The sequence below is a fragment of the Oreochromis aureus genome, linkage group 6 (genome assembly GCF_013358895.1).
Source record: "Oreochromis aureus strain Israel breed Guangdong linkage group 6, ZZ_aureus, whole genome shotgun sequence".
In the NCBI taxonomy this organism is placed as follows: domain Eukaryota; kingdom Metazoa; phylum Chordata; class Actinopteri; order Cichliformes; family Cichlidae; genus Oreochromis; species Oreochromis aureus.
The window spans coordinates 24,376,422-24,391,388 of record NC_052947.1 but is presented as its reverse complement, the minus strand read 5'-3'; the positions used below and the strand labels follow the sequence as shown (position 1 = coordinate 24,391,388).

Sequence of the window (14,967 nt, the reverse complement as noted above, 5' to 3'; positions counted from 1 at the left end):
CAACCTTTTTACATCTAGGAGAAAATCTGCGGCTGATTCTGTCTTATGGCAACATTTCTGGGAGGTTTTGTTTCCTCGACAATCTCATTTTTGCAGAAAAAAAAATAACTGAAGTCAGATCATTTTATCTTACTGGATAAAACAGATATTTGCAAAGTTTAAATTTGAGGATATATTTTACAGTCACTGGGACGCCCTTACAAAAGAGAGTTTGAGTCTGAAGAGTCATTTAATCCCGGTTAGGTAAAGGTTAAATACAAAAATGAACCTCTGGCTTACACGAAACGATGTGATCTGTTCTTAAACTTTTGCAGTGCCGTGTTTCCTGATCTAAAATACAGGGAAAAGTTTAACATTTTCTTGACGTCCTCCTCTGTAATTTGAGCACGTTGGGTGGGCTGTATGTATGACACTGTTGTAGTCTCTAACAGCTAGCAGAAAAAATACTAATAACATAAAATTAATTTTGTGTGCCTAACTTTCTTCACATTATGAGGTATCTTGGGGCTTCTCAAAAAGACACAACACTTGTTTCTCTCCTGCAGTATGTCAGAATCATTTTGCAGCTAATCTAAATCAGCTTGTGTAACCTTTTTTCCCCCCCTGATAGTTATGGACGAGTTTACACGGCAGATCCCTACCACGCTGCACTTGCCCCAGCTGCCTACGGCGTTGGAGCCATGGTAAGTCCACGTAGGGCGTGAATACTGTTCTGTGGTCTGTTCGCAAGAAAATATCAATATTTTTAAAAGTATTGTTTGAGTATGTTATGTTGTAGTCACTGATAAATAGGTATAATAGTGTTTATGCAACTAAGAAAGAGCCTGAATTGAGGAAAAATGAGCAGTTTTATTTTACCAATGTGTATCTGGGATAAGGGTTCTGTGTACTTTTATTAGGCTATGCGTACACAGGAAACTCATGTTTGAGAAATCAATTAGTTCTGGTCTTTTTCTGTGATGTATTGACAAAAATGACGAATCACAGCTTGAAACAACTGCAATTCTGACTCTAGTGAACGATTTTATTCACTAAGTGTTCCTTTTATTGCTTTGTAGGCCACGCTGTACAGGGGAGGCTACAGTAGATTTGCTCCCTACTAAAGACACTACATTTCCCAGGAGCTCCTCTCTTCCATTGAATTACTTTGAAAGAGCTCCCCCTGTTGTCGCGGAGGTGGACTGCACCCAGTTTTAAAATGTGGACTTGACCACAGAGAAGATATTTCAGATCCCACCCCAGAGCAGTCCCACGTTTTCTTATATACGCTACTACAGAAATAGAGGAATGCTGTATTAAAGACTGAAGGATGGCCTTAATGTTAAAAAAAAAAGAAGAAGAAGAAGAAGAAGAGAAAAAAAATAAGACTTAAGATGGCCTCCTTCCCTATTGCACGGCTGTATTATAGTCTCCCCTTCTTATTCCCTCAGCACTCAGCAGCACAAGATTTGGGACAGAGCCCAGATGTTCTTCCAAAGGCTGCATGTGGATAACTGACACTTAAAACAGCCGTCACCCGTGTGCGTGTTCGTGTGTGTGTGCGTGAAAGAGGCGAGCGCTGTGTGGCCTGCACACGCTCTCCGCTGAAGGAAAAAGAGAGGGAAACACACAATGGAGGTGTCCACAAAACATCAGGGCAGTAGGAAGAAAGACGGTGCGCTGAAAGATCACCGAGAAAACATTCTGAACCAGAATGACGAGTCAAATGATAAAACCACCCACGGATGGATTTTATAATTCCTCCTCGACGTGGGCGGATAGTAAGGAGAGGATTTCCAATCCCGCGGTGTTCTTTCTGTCAGAGGGAGACTGAATGTGGCAGCTTGGAGAGATGATGTGACGGTTTATAACGCTATAGAAATCACGTCCGAAAGCTGAAGGAGGGAGGGTTTATTAGAGCTGTTCCTTACCTCAAGTTTTCTTAGTATGTGGAAATGGTAAACCTTTAAACTTAAAATTGTTATATGCAAAGAAATTAGTTTAGAGAGGAAAAAAAAGTTACCAAATTATTATTATTAATGATATTTGTAATTGTAATTATTCTCATTATTACTCTTATGAAACCATTCTTATGTTTGAGTCAGCAGCCGCTGCTGTCATGGATTCAACAGTGAACCCTGGGGTTAAAAATCATAAAAAAAAGTACAAATACGCTGTCAGGTATATGAAAACAGCTTATATCCGTGCACGGAACTTCACCCGACACTACAAAAATGGCAACACTACACAGAAGAGGAAGGGGGGAAAAATGTTCCTGTTTAGTGGAGTTTACACCCAAACTAAACCCTGGGGTTCAAATAGTGGTTGGTCCTTTTAATGTAGGAATATATTATTTGGATCCCCCCTCATATTCCATCTTTTGTAGAGTGTCCAGCAATGGATGAGTCTTCCTGAAACATACTTCTGTTGGTATTGTGTTTAAGATGCTGCAGCAGCAACTGCTGAGCAAGAGAGAGAGATTCAGTTAGTGAGTTTGTAGTAAATATTTAAATGCAAAACACAATTGTGCATATTTTTATTCCATTGTATTCTATATTTCCAAAATGTGGCTTTTTTTATTTTTGGGCTTTTTGTTTTTGTTCCAAAGATTTGTAGAAAGCACATTTTCTGCCGTATGTATAAATATATTATCTTTGTTATTGTTATTATCATAATCCTATAGCTGTTTTTATTATTTACTTTCATCTTCTGTGTTGTTCCTTGTCCTGTAAGGTGCAAGGTAATTTTCAAGTGATTTTGTTTTTTCTCTTGGGAGTAAAGTTCTTCAGCTGGAAAGCATAGCTGGTTGGGGACAAACAAAGGTATGCGCGTCACACCACCAAGCTTTTGTCCTTTTGGTTGACTATTCAGTCCATGCTGTTTTTTTTGTTTTTTTTTGTTTTTGTTTGTTTGTTTGTTTTTGATTGATCATAGGATCTGCTAGCTTGACATTTATCATATTTCAAAATATATAGTAACACTTTTTTTTTTGTGTACGTGTGTCCATGTTTTGCAAGTGACTGAGCTATTTGGAATGAGTGAACATAGGCCTGTAGCACTTGAGTTAAAGCAGTCTGTATTGTTTTGGTTTGAAATCTTAATGATTCTTCACATTTCACTGGCTAAATCTGTCAGCTTGGCTACTCTGGATTTGTTTGAAAAAAGTGTTATCGCTCATACATGCACAGGTTAGGGTTCCTGGCGAAAAACAATTTGTCAGCATTGGGATATGAAGTTGTTTTTATCCATCTTCAAAGCTACCTTTTGTGTTTTCCGCTTCTCACAATTAGGAAAACATGCTTTTCATTAAAATGCTTTTTTTTCTCCCTTTCTTTTAAATGTGCTGCTGTTGGATTTTCTCAAGTCATTTAGTGTTACTTTAAAAAAAACAAAACTCCATATTAATGTAGAATGTGCTTCAGACACTTTTAATTTTTCTTTAAAAAAAAAAAGAGAAAAACAGGCACTAGCCAAAGATGCTAACAGTACCCAGCATGTTCTGGCTTGACATGTGCTACACAAAATACTCTAAGATGGACTTTTGGAGCCACTGAAGGCATGGACAAACCAGCATGAGCGATACTTGTCGAGTTATATATATAAAAAAATAGTTTTGCATGATTCTTGTGTCTTTTCATATTTGAATCCTGAGCAGCAGAGCCCAGCTGCGTTCTTCTTTACCACTAAACTCCATGACAGGCAGCTAGCAAATCTAAGCTAGTTAGCGCATCAAAGAGCACAGTGCTGTTTGGCAAAAAGGCCCGGTGACAAACAAAATGGCTGCCGCACAAATGACACGTGGCAGCTTCATTTTTTTTCCTGTCGTGGTTTTCTTGCCAGTGTATTATAGTAAACTATGTGGTCATCCTTCATAGTTGCTATGGTTTCTCAATGAACAGTCCCCTTTCCTCTGTCATGTCTGTATTTCCCCTTGACTGCCATTATGTTTTTTTGTTATTGAATGTCCATATAAAATGTTTTATATAAAAATGTTTTGTTGTGATTGAACTTCTCAGATTGTTTTTTTCTTTCTATGCATTAGTTAAAGTGGTTGAGTCTTATATTATAGTGCAGCTGGCAAACCCGGATGCAGATTGACTTTTATTGTCCACACTGGCCACTGCAAGCAAACTGTAACCATGATACTGTGTTCATGATAATAGGATGAACATGATGGTATCTACTATAAATAAGCATCATTATTATTCATTTCTACTGTCCAATCAATTTATTCCACATTTTGTCACATTACCATCGCCTTATTTCAAAATGGAATTCATTTTTCATCCCATAATGACAAAGTGAAAAAAGTATTCACAAAGGATAGGACACAATGTGTCACACCTGTCTATGTAAGGTCCCACAGTTCATAATGCGTGTCGGACCACAAACCAAGCCATGAAGTCCAAGGGATTATGTGTAGACCTCAGAGACACAATGTATCAAAGCAGAGATCTGGCAAACGCTACAGAAACATTTCTTCAACAGTAACAGTGGCCTCAGTCGCTTGGAGTTCGGAACCAACAGGATTTTTCCTAGATAGGAAGGCCCTTCTACTAAGGTAGAAGGTCCTTAGCCAGGGAGGTGACCCATAACCTAATGGTCATTCTGAACCTTCTATAAGGGTTCCCATTTCTGCAGCACTTCATCAATCAGGCTTGTATGGTAGAGTGGCCAGACAGAAGCCACTCCTCACACAAAAGCCCAACGGGAGTTTGCCAAATGGCAACTGAAGGTGTCTCAGACCATGAGAAACAAAATTCTGGTCTGATGAAATAAAGATTGACTTTTTTTGGTGTGAAGAAACCAGGCAACCTGGCCACTACCATCCCTATAGTGTATATTAGCATACATATTAGTGGCAGCATTATGCTTTTTGACAGCAGGAACTCAGAGGACCAGTCAGGGTAGAGATGTATGCATGTACCAAGCATGTAGCATCATACTCAAAAATACTTAAGCCTGTAATTGCTCCCAAGATCCTTCAACAAAGTATTGAGTAAAGGCTGTGAATACTTATGTGCATATTATATTTTCTGTTTTTTATTTTGAATAAATTTGCAAGAATTTCAGACAAACCTTTTCACTTTGGCATTATGGAGTATTGTGTGCAGAGTTTGGAGGTGAAAAAATAAATGTATCAATTTTGGAATAAGGCTGTAACATGACAAAAAGTGGAACAAGTGAAGTACTGTGAATACTTTCTGGATGCACTGTAGGTATATCTCTTTCCACCAGATAATCCAACTTTTAGCTCAGTTTTGGTCACAAATAACTCCTGTGAATTGCATTTGCCACTGCCATTTCGTTAGGTACAGATGTTCTACTACTAGTTAATGCAAATATCTAATCAGCCAACCACACTGCAGCAGATCAGTGCATTTAGGCATGCAGACATGACCAAGAGGACCTGCTGAAGACATAGTTTTGGTGACAGATGGTAAGGATGGATGGTAGGGTCGGAATTGGGCTTGAAACAGCATGAAAACACTGATCTATTCTGTCTTGATGGTTCAGACTGGTGTTGGTGTGAGTTCACTGTTCTCAGATGGCCTGAGGAGTCAACAGATTTTAATCCACTAGAGCACCTTTGGGATGTGCTGAAGATTCTCATCATGGATGTGCAGCAACAAATATGCAGCCAAAGAGGGCAAAATATAGTCCAGCCCAACACTAGCAAGGTGAACCTATTAAAGTCTGGTCAGTGAATCCGGCTCTTCTCATGTAAACCCAACAGTTTGAGTGAAACATCAAACCACTTGGCTGGATGCACACAAATCAGACCTCCACCGTTTGCTGACAAAGTCAAGGGACTTGTTAGCATGCTGATAAGGATTTTACACTGGATGACTGTGCTAGAAGTAAAATGACACTATCACAGATTTTAATGAGCAACCAAAATGATTTCAGTTCATCCAATCTAGTTGAGGGCCAAGGAGCAAAGCCGGGTAACCATCCATTTTATTTTCATGTTTTCTTGCACATCTTCTTACTTTTCTCTTTCTGCTATTAAACTCTATGTAGACTAAGACTCACAGGCTACAAAGCTGCAATGAATTTTCACTGTTTACAGAGATAACCTTCAGACAAAACAGATGGTTTTGAGAAACTTCCACAGCTAATTTGCAGACCACTGAGGCTGATTTAGTAAATACAGGAAACATGGAGGAAAGTGGAGGGTTTTTTATTTGTTGTTGTTGATTTAATTTTTAAATCACAATCAGAACAACTTGTGATTGTGCCCAAGTGCTTGGTTGGCAGTATTTGTGAAATATTTTGTTCATAACCTCAAATAGCAACCTGACAGTCATTGATATTAACTGGGAATCATAACAACGGTCCATAAACAATGTTGTGCCATATCATTGATTCAGTGGATTACTGGATAAGTGAAAGCTTTAATCTTGTGTTGACCACAGGAAGAAAAAAAAAACGAGGATCACAAATATCCATGGAAAGCAGTCTGTATGATCGATATCTATACACAAAATAATACATAAACATTTCTGTCTGTTTGTCTGTTTCTTTGTCCGCATACTACTCCTACATGATCAGGAGTTGAGCAGCCAAACTTCACATGCAGGCCCATCTTAGTCTTCATAAGGTTCTTATCTATATCAGATTTCATGACATAGCCACGTTGCCCAGCAACAACCTATCAATTAGCTATAAATGGCCTGTAGGAGGTATGTAATTTTATATAATTTATATTAACAAAACTTAATTTTTTCATCATATATCATGACACCATGAGGTTCCCTTCCACGAGTGTGTGCTACTACATGTAACTAATGTTGAGATGTTTTAGTCTATGACGTTGTCTGGCTCGCATAAATGTTTATTTTCTTTGATTCATTACCTTAAATGTATAGTATCTGTTCAAAAAGACACAAAGGTTTTTCTAGGGGAAAGTATTTATTGACATAACTTCCATTCCTACATTAATAGCATGCACAACTTTACATTCATATTTCATAAAAATAAAAATATATATATTTATATATTCATCATCATCTGTACATTAAGAAAAAATAGCTCCAAAGAGGTGGAGGAGGGGCGGAGCAGAAAAGGCAGAAGAGAGAAGGTTTCGTGATGATGCAGCTGTGAGGAAACTTGCTTTCAACATATCTGAATGGTCTCTCAGAACAAACAAACCAGCACTAAGTACAAAGGAGGGAGTGTGGAGGAGCAGGTTGACACACGGACACCTCAGTGAAGCATATATAAATAAATAAATGTATATAGAGCTAATTAATGTAATATATGATAGCTTTGACACATAATTGGATCAACCTTGAGGATAGAAGCTGATCAGTTTTTGTGTAATTTTTCCCAAACTACGTATGGGTGTAACAACCACGATAAACTTCAAGTCAGGGATTTGGGGAGGGTGAAAGATAAGAGGACTGAGTGGAGGAAAATTATTGCAGGGAGGTTTATAATTGGGGTAAGGGCACGGGAGGGTTTCTAAACAATTCCATATTTCGCCAGGTCGCTGAGCTCCATGTCCCCAAAGGCTTCCCATGGGCAGACCACTGTGAAGTCTGTACCGAGACCCTCCATGCCGGGGATGTCGTCTCCGAATCTAAAAAAAAAGCAACAAAAGCACATCTTAACTCTTGACCTGCATTCACTGTGTATCGTTTAATCAATACTCTATATAACGGGTGTCAAACACAAGGCCTGGGAAAGACTCCAGTCCAGCCCACTGGATGCCATTGAAAAATATGAAGGAGGGGATAGATTTGGACTTTTAACTGTATTTTCAGAAGTTTTACACCTTTTCCCACAGATACACACCTCCCCCATACTACACCAAAGTAATGAAGTAATATATAAACTATTAGTATATTTTACTATCTACAATAGAGATTTCTGAGTTTTCGAATGGGTAGTTAAACTTCCTTAGACACTTAAGATCAAAGTGGGGTGTACATGGCCCACGATGTAAAATGAGCTTGACGTCCATGCTCTATACTATGCAAAGACGATACTCGAGCAAGGATTTCATGTGTCAAAGAAAGCAGAAGAGTTCTGTGATTGAAGTACTATCCCCTGTGATTGTTTAATTATTGTGTTGCAAATGTTAGTCGAACAGTCAATGTAACTGTTTTGAAACTAGTTTAGCAAAAATAACCCAATCGATCACAAGTTTGATCCGAATACCCGTGAAATTAAATATTCACGAGTCACTGGTTTAGTCTTCAACACTGTTCTATTATAGGATGTGGCAATATGATTTTTAAATGTCATCCCTCAAGCTAAAACGAACTATTATCTCCTAACTGTCATGCGCTAGCTTTAATATTTAGTGCAGTTGGAGCGTGAAGTATTAGAAATGTTGTGCCGTGTCTTCCTCTCACCCCTTCTGGCCTGGTTTAGGGGCCTTGCTCTTGAAGGTACGGGCTGTCCTCTGTTTGAACTTGGGAGGTGCCTTCTTGTCAGCGGGTGCAGGTGCGTCTGCCATCTTTTATGATCTGAGAGAAAAAGAATTAACAGTTAATCACTTAATCTTGGTGTTTAAGACCATTCGCCGTCGTCCTCCTAAGCTGCCACTGCCCCGTTCTGTGATGATATAACACTTGCAGCTTAGATCAAATTATAAACCAAAGCTACCATAGCACCTTAAGCTTTGTTACACCAACAGTGGCTATTTTTACACCTTGACTTTGGAGTTCATGTGTGGTGAAGTTAACACGGCATATATTTTGAGACTAGGATTTCTGCTAATTCTGCTGTTAGACTGAAGTTAACCTATGGACTGCGTGGTGTAAATAATAAGCTCGGGTATAAGGGGATTTGACCTGAACATCTAAATTTCAGTCTACTTTAATCTGGTCTTTTCTTGCCTCAGTTGACTGTGTCATAGTTAAGCTCATCAGTGCTCCTGATTACAAATGTGCTTTGACCTCACTGATGGACTTTTGTAACAGCAAGCAGATTAAATCCTAAGTATCACACCTTTGTTCAACTTTTTATAATGTAGTTACAACACCTTGCTGCTTTTTTGTATACATGTAGATAGATAGATAGATACTAATTTTTAAGGCATAATAACATTGAATTGTGTACAAAAACACAACTAGATTCAACCTTCATGAAGAAAAAAGTGTTAAAATATGCAAATACTAAATCGATTAATCATTTTAAAGGAATTAATGAATGAATATTTTTTATTTGGTTTTCCATAAAAAATTAATACAAATTAAATAAGTCTATAGTGACAGGTGTTATAATATGCTGAAATAATAAGACAAATAAAAGAGTTAAAATGATGCCAGTCTAAGGTAACTTTACCTTTTGAAGGTTTACTTAAAGGTTTTTGTTTTTTTGTATCAAGGGGAGCAATATGTTTCATAGGTTTCTGTTAATTTCGACATTATTTACAAAAAAAAAGCACAAGTAAGCCTCCTTTGACTGTTACTGTCTCACACAATTAAAAAACTTATAAAGACTTTTTAAATACTTTTCTAAACAGCATTTACAAAATTGAAAGCATAAAGAAGAAAGAAGAAAAAACTGATGTAAAAAAGACGTACAGTGCACAAACTTTAAACTATAAAGCTTGAAAAGTTGTTTTTTTGTTTTTGTTTTTTTATAAATGTGTAAAATATATCTCCAAAATAAAGTTCTTCTGACTCTGACTCTTCATTTCTTCTCTGCGTAATCTTCACTGCAGAATGGAAAGTCAACCAAAGCTCACAGCTGAGTGAAAGTCAGAGTTTGATCTTACCTGTTGTTGCAGTAGCACGGGCAGCTTCTGGATTACGCCTCTCTGGTCGGTTCGTGTTGTTGTAGTCTATGGCTTGCTCCCTGCTTATATACTCTCCCCTCTAATCCCTCTAACATGCTTATCCATAGGTTTTCTGTCCTATTTTTTTACACCACGGTCTCGATTTTTCCCTCGATTAGCTTAGGGAGTGGGTGGCCTCATATGTCCACCCTAATGCGTCTTGCCATGTAAAGACATATGTGCCTTATATAATGAAGCACAACAGAGAAGAGAAACTAAGAGATTCATTCAATGATATTAACCTGTTTGGGGCTTGATTCTGACTGTCAATAGAGGAATATTTTCTGGTGCATTTTACCAAATAACTTTTTGTTAATCTACATAACAGTTGAACTTGAAATCATAATCAGCTGATCGTGATCATTCTTAATTTGAAAAAACAAACAAACAAACAATAAATGTGACCAAAAAAAGAAATAAAAATCCTGTCCTTTCCAGAGCTTTTAGGCACTTCTCACAGTATTAATCAGATAATTAAATTTAGGAAAGCCCCAGAAAAGCTGTACAGTAGCCTTAAAACTCAGATTTTCTCTCTTTCTTTCTTTTTATTGACTTACATTAACTGTAAATACAGCATTAGTGTGTTACTACCTGCAGACCACACATGTCACATTGGTAATCATTCATTTAAAGGTCTACATATGGTACCTAGGCACAGTTCATGCCATGTGTTGGAGGATTAAAAGCTGAATAGCTAAGTGTTCTTTATTTGTCAGCATCTGATTCATCACCTGAAAAGAGTTCAGGGCGCCTCTGCTCTTACATCACGTGGTGCTCCAGATCCTCTTGAAGCTATGTCAGGACACGTTTGTTTACAAATATTATCTCCCTGTCATACTTCCCTCGATGAAGAGGTGTAAAATATTAAACCTCTGAAACACAATCGAAATTTACAAATAGTTTCCTTAACTGTCACAATCTAAATCCAGATTTTCCTTTTTGTTCAGCATCGCAGCATTTTGACGATCACAGAGCCACTTTGAGATCATTTGAACTTGAGGCGTCATCCATTTGAAGGAGCCATCGCAAGATGTGTACAGTGGTGAGGTGTTCTGCTGCTGTAGCCCAACCAGGTTTGACCCGCTGTCTGTTCAGAGATGCTCTTCTGCGCACCCTGGTTTTAACAAGTGCTTATTTGAGTCACTCTTGCTTTCATGTCCACTTGAAGCAGTCTGGCCATTTTCCTCCAACCTCTGGCATCAGCAAGGAATGTTTTGGTTTACCCAAAGAACTGCCCACTGAATATTTCCTCTTTTTCAGCCCATTCACGGTAAACCCTAGAGATGGCTGTGTGGGAAAGTCCCACCAGTGTGTGATACTAATACTCAGACCAACCCATCTGGCACCAAAAGCCATGCCAAAATCCAAAGTTACTTAAATCACTTTTCTTCCTCATTCTTATGCTCGATTTGAACTTCATCAGATCATCTTGATCGCGTCGACGTGCATAAAATCACAGAGTTGCTGCCACATGATTTGCTAATTAGATATCCGTGTTAGCAAGCAGTTAAATAGGTGTGCCTAATGAATGATTGCATGATTCAGGTAGAAACTGATGCATGTAGTGATGGATGGATGATTGATTGATAGTGTAGCCATGGCAGTTAGATAGACAGGTATCTTTCTCCATATTTATGTTTCTGTGTTAATCACCGTCGCCCGCTGCTGCCCGTAGATGGCTCCTCTGTAGTTTACTTTGGTTTGCACATTTACAGGCATGTCTATCTTGAAATACACCTTGTATTTATATCTCACTATCCTTTATCTCTATTTGTGGCTGAGCTGGTTCAGAACAGGGCAGAGCTGGCACATCACAGAGCGAACATCTGAGTGGATTAGCAGCTCGGAGGACTTTAAAAACGGGTCGTCAGTCTGAGAGAGACACCACAAGTGAGAAAACGACAGACTCGCCAGACAGCATCAGAAAAACTCTTTGAGACTTTGAACAAAAGGTGAGATGAAACTGCAATTTTGTCAGCTCTTGTGCGAGGAGTTTAGGCTATTATTGCTTTGTATTACCTCAGATTCTTTTCTGCTTTTGTAACTACATCCTCACAGCAGAGAAAAACAGAGCACTGGCTTTACAGTTTTTCTTTTCATTCCTGAGTATCATGCCTGAAATGGAGTTGAAATGAGACATTTCATAAGAAGCAGTGCTTTGTGATGGCCTTTTTGTAAATACTGCTCAAGGCACTGCTGGGATTTCTGTTTCTTCTCTTTTATTGGATTTGGGTGAACTCGCTGGTTGAGGATTTTATTTTCAATGGTTAATGCACTCATAATTTAGTGATTTGCTTGGTTGTTTGCAAGCGTGGGTGTGAAATATAAGTGAGGGCGTAAAGTGTTTCCAGAAGGGATATGCAATGACTCCTCTGTAAAGAGGAAATTATTGATTGATGTAGCCGAACAAAGAAAAAAGGCAAATTCAGTTTTATTTCTATAACAACCTTTAGCACCAAGGCACTGGAACTGGTTTATGTAAGACAATAAAAGGCATGAAGAAACAGCATAAAAAAAGAAACCCACAGAAAGTGATTCACAAACATAGAAGAATAAGTGAAACATGCTGAGAAAAAGAAATTACAAGTTGTCCTCCAATAAATCTAAATTGTTAGTGGTATCGTTGCAGGAAATTAACATATTAATGTTATTTTTTTAACCTGTTTTCTCTTTCAGGAACCAAACACAATGGCAGACGTCGCAACTCCCGCTGACAAGAAAGCACCTCCCAAATTTAAGCAGAGGGCCGCACGCACCTTCAAAAGCAAGGCGCCCAAACCGGGCCAGAAGGGGTGAGATGCTTTCTTTATTTTGTTTTTAACATCACACGTGCAGCTTTTCTTCCATAACTTTTTCTTTCTTCCTGCTGGTTTTGCTCATCAAAGCTTGTTGTTTCTTCCAATTAGATTTGGAGACGACATCCCCGGCATGGAGGGTCTTGGCACAGACTTCACCGTGGTCTGCCCATGGGAAGCCTTTGGGGACATGGAGCTTAGCGACCTGGCGAAATATGGAATCGTCTAGAAACCTCAACTGTTTTCCTACACCGAGTCCTCCCGTCTCTCACCTCACAGCCCAGCTTTCCTTCTCCTCCCCAAAATACCCATCTTCATACTCATTGTCCCTCATGTAATTTGGGTTAAATTGCACACAAACTGATCAGCTAGCAAAAACATTGCAGTATTTTGCTGTTTTTTTTCTTTCTTTTCCCCCTGTTTACCCCTCATGTGGTCCTACTGTCAATTAAGCAGCTAGAACTCTACGACCTGCACAGAGGAGGCAGCTTTTGATGTTTTAGAGGTTTGACCTGAAAACAAACCCCCTCATACTCTCTGTTGTCTCATGCACTTTATTCGCCCAACCCTCCCCCTGCCTTTCCACCAATGCTCCATCGTCCTTTCCTACTTTTCCTAATCCCCAGCTTCTCTTCATCTCCCCAACCCCTCGCTTTCATCTCTAATAACCCATGCAGAGAAAAAGTAATATATAAAAATGAATAAAAGAATAAAAGTTTGATATCTGTGATATCTTTGGACTGTTCTTCTTAACTCATCTACCACCTCTGCTCCCCAAAGCTGCTGATTAACAATGCACAGTCTATTTTGTGTATTAGCAAATTTCCCTTGTGTGCATGTGTTTGTGCTTTTTTAAAATTATTATCATGAGAAAGTCTATAATTCACATCCCGCCTGAGTGAATTAGATGAATCCTATATTTTCTCAGCAGAGAGAAATATTTTTAATGAACTCAATAAATGAGAATATTTTGCACTGACTACTTGTCTTTGTGTCTTAGCTCATATTAACACAGAAGGTTTAATTTAGGATTTTGCACACAGCAGTACAATAACCACAGACTCTGGTCTGATTCATTTGCAGGGTATAAAACTGCAAAATCCACAGTCATTAACTCAAATTGTTTTTTTAAAAGTAAAAAAATAATAAAATAAAACAAAACCGGCTTCAGGGACAAATTGTGAGCAAAAAATTGAAGACGAGGAGCGTAACTGAATATACTGTTTCCATGGCAACCAGACCTACTTATTCACAGAAGCAGTCTTTTGTTTTTTTCTCCACCAGTGCAGAGAAAGGTTTGATAAATGAACACTGCAGCAAAGGTCGCGTTAGGTTAACCGATCAGCATCAAGTTGGCCGTGCTTACTAACTGCAGATAAAAACTGAGACGCACACGTGCAAACAAATTAGTTTGCTTTTTACATTTTTTACAGATTAATATTAATTTTATGTATAAATATTAACACACACAAATCTGAACTGGATAAGCAGAAGAGAAAGGATGGATGGGTGGAATTAACACTTAGGCGTTATTGGGTCTTTCGTCCAAAATGGGATGGTATCCTTTTATTGGTCAAACAAGAGGAAATAGAGTGCGGTGCAACAGTTTAGGTAAACAAATACCAGGAATAGCTTTTATTTATCAGGTAACTTCATACACATTGTGGCACAAATGAACAAAGATATGTAAATGAAATCTATTATTTATATGAGAATGCTTCACCTGTAAAACAAGAACACCCTGAGCACTGCACAGGTAGGTTGCGTCAGGTATTTAAGAGAGCTTGCCTCAGTTCCTCTGTGAATTTAGGCCGTCTCAGTGTCTGTCTTTCTTTCTTTCTTTCTTTCTTTCTTTCTTTCTTTCTTTCTTTCTTTCTTTCTTTCTTTCTTTCTTTCTTTCTTTCTATATGATCTAGAAGTATCACTGTGCATCCATTACCATGACATACTGCATGACAAATTGGTTAGTGAAACTTTTATTAATAATACATGAACAACAACAGTAAAATGGTTCATTTATTGTTTTTTTAAATACAGTTATGGTCACACATCTCTCTCCACCTCCTTTACTTGTAATTTTAACTTTAATTCATATTAAAATTCATTTATTGCCACTCACTGGGTTTTTCTTCATTTTGGTCCAGTCTGTAAAACCTAGAGACAGTTGTGTGGACAAATCTCAGTAAATCGTCAGTTTCTGAAGCACTCAGACCAGCACGCCTGGCAGGTTCAAAGTCGGTTATTCCCTTTCTTCTCTGTTCTGATACTCTGTTTGAACTTTAGCAGCAACTTGACCATATCTATATGCCTGAATGCGAGGAAATCCTGCCATGTGATTGGCTGATTGGATATTTGTGTTAATGGGCAGTTACACAGGTATTCCTAATAAAGTGACCGGCT

General features: G+C 38.4%; 3 protein-coding genes across 11 annotated transcripts in view; 2 read left to right on the top strand and 1 right to left on the bottom strand.

Annotated features, from left to right (window-relative positions):
* The window catches only part of LOC116321354 (RNA binding protein fox-1 homolog 2-like), a 41,557-nt gene extending 37,570 nt beyond the window's left edge, over positions 1-3,987 (top strand). For 6 of the 9 annotated variants that reach the window (XR_005613374.1, XM_039613333.1, XM_039613332.1 and 3 more), the window contains 2 exons: positions 611-683; positions 1,059-3,987. Coding sequence is in view for 5 of the 9 variants with exons in the window: in XM_039613333.1 (XP_039469267.1) it covers positions 611-683; positions 1,059-1,103 (118 nt within the window). In the remaining 4 variants the exon portion in view is untranslated. Of the gene's footprint in view, positions 1-610; positions 684-1,058 lie in introns of those variants that run through there. The other 3 variants (XR_005613372.1, XR_005613373.1, XR_005613371.1) reach the window with 3 other exon arrangements.
* A 2,902-nt stretch (positions 3,988-6,889) lies between these two features.
* Positions 6,890-9,761, bottom strand: LOC116321359 (retinal cone rhodopsin-sensitive cGMP 3',5'-cyclic phosphodiesterase subunit gamma-like). The gene is made up of 3 exons (XM_031741189.2): positions 9,713-9,761; positions 8,343-8,456; positions 6,890-7,564 (listed from the first exon to the last, which is right to left on the bottom strand). Exons 2-3 carry the CDS (start codon positions 8,444-8,446, stop codon positions 7,447-7,449), a joined length of 222 nt encoding a protein of 73 aa, XP_031597049.1. The 5' UTR covers positions 8,447-8,456; positions 9,713-9,761; the 3' UTR covers positions 6,890-7,446.
* A 1,830-nt stretch (positions 9,762-11,591) lies between these two features.
* Positions 11,592-13,538, top strand: LOC116321347 (retinal cone rhodopsin-sensitive cGMP 3',5'-cyclic phosphodiesterase subunit gamma-like). The gene is made up of 3 exons (XM_031741155.2): positions 11,592-11,724; positions 12,449-12,564; positions 12,679-13,538. The coding sequence occupies exons 2-3, from the start codon at positions 12,461-12,463 to the stop codon at positions 12,794-12,796; spliced, it is 222 nt and encodes a 73-aa protein (XP_031597015.1). The 5' UTR covers positions 11,592-11,724; positions 12,449-12,460; the 3' UTR covers positions 12,797-13,538.
* The last annotated feature ends 1,429 nt before the right edge of the window (positions 13,539-14,967 follow it).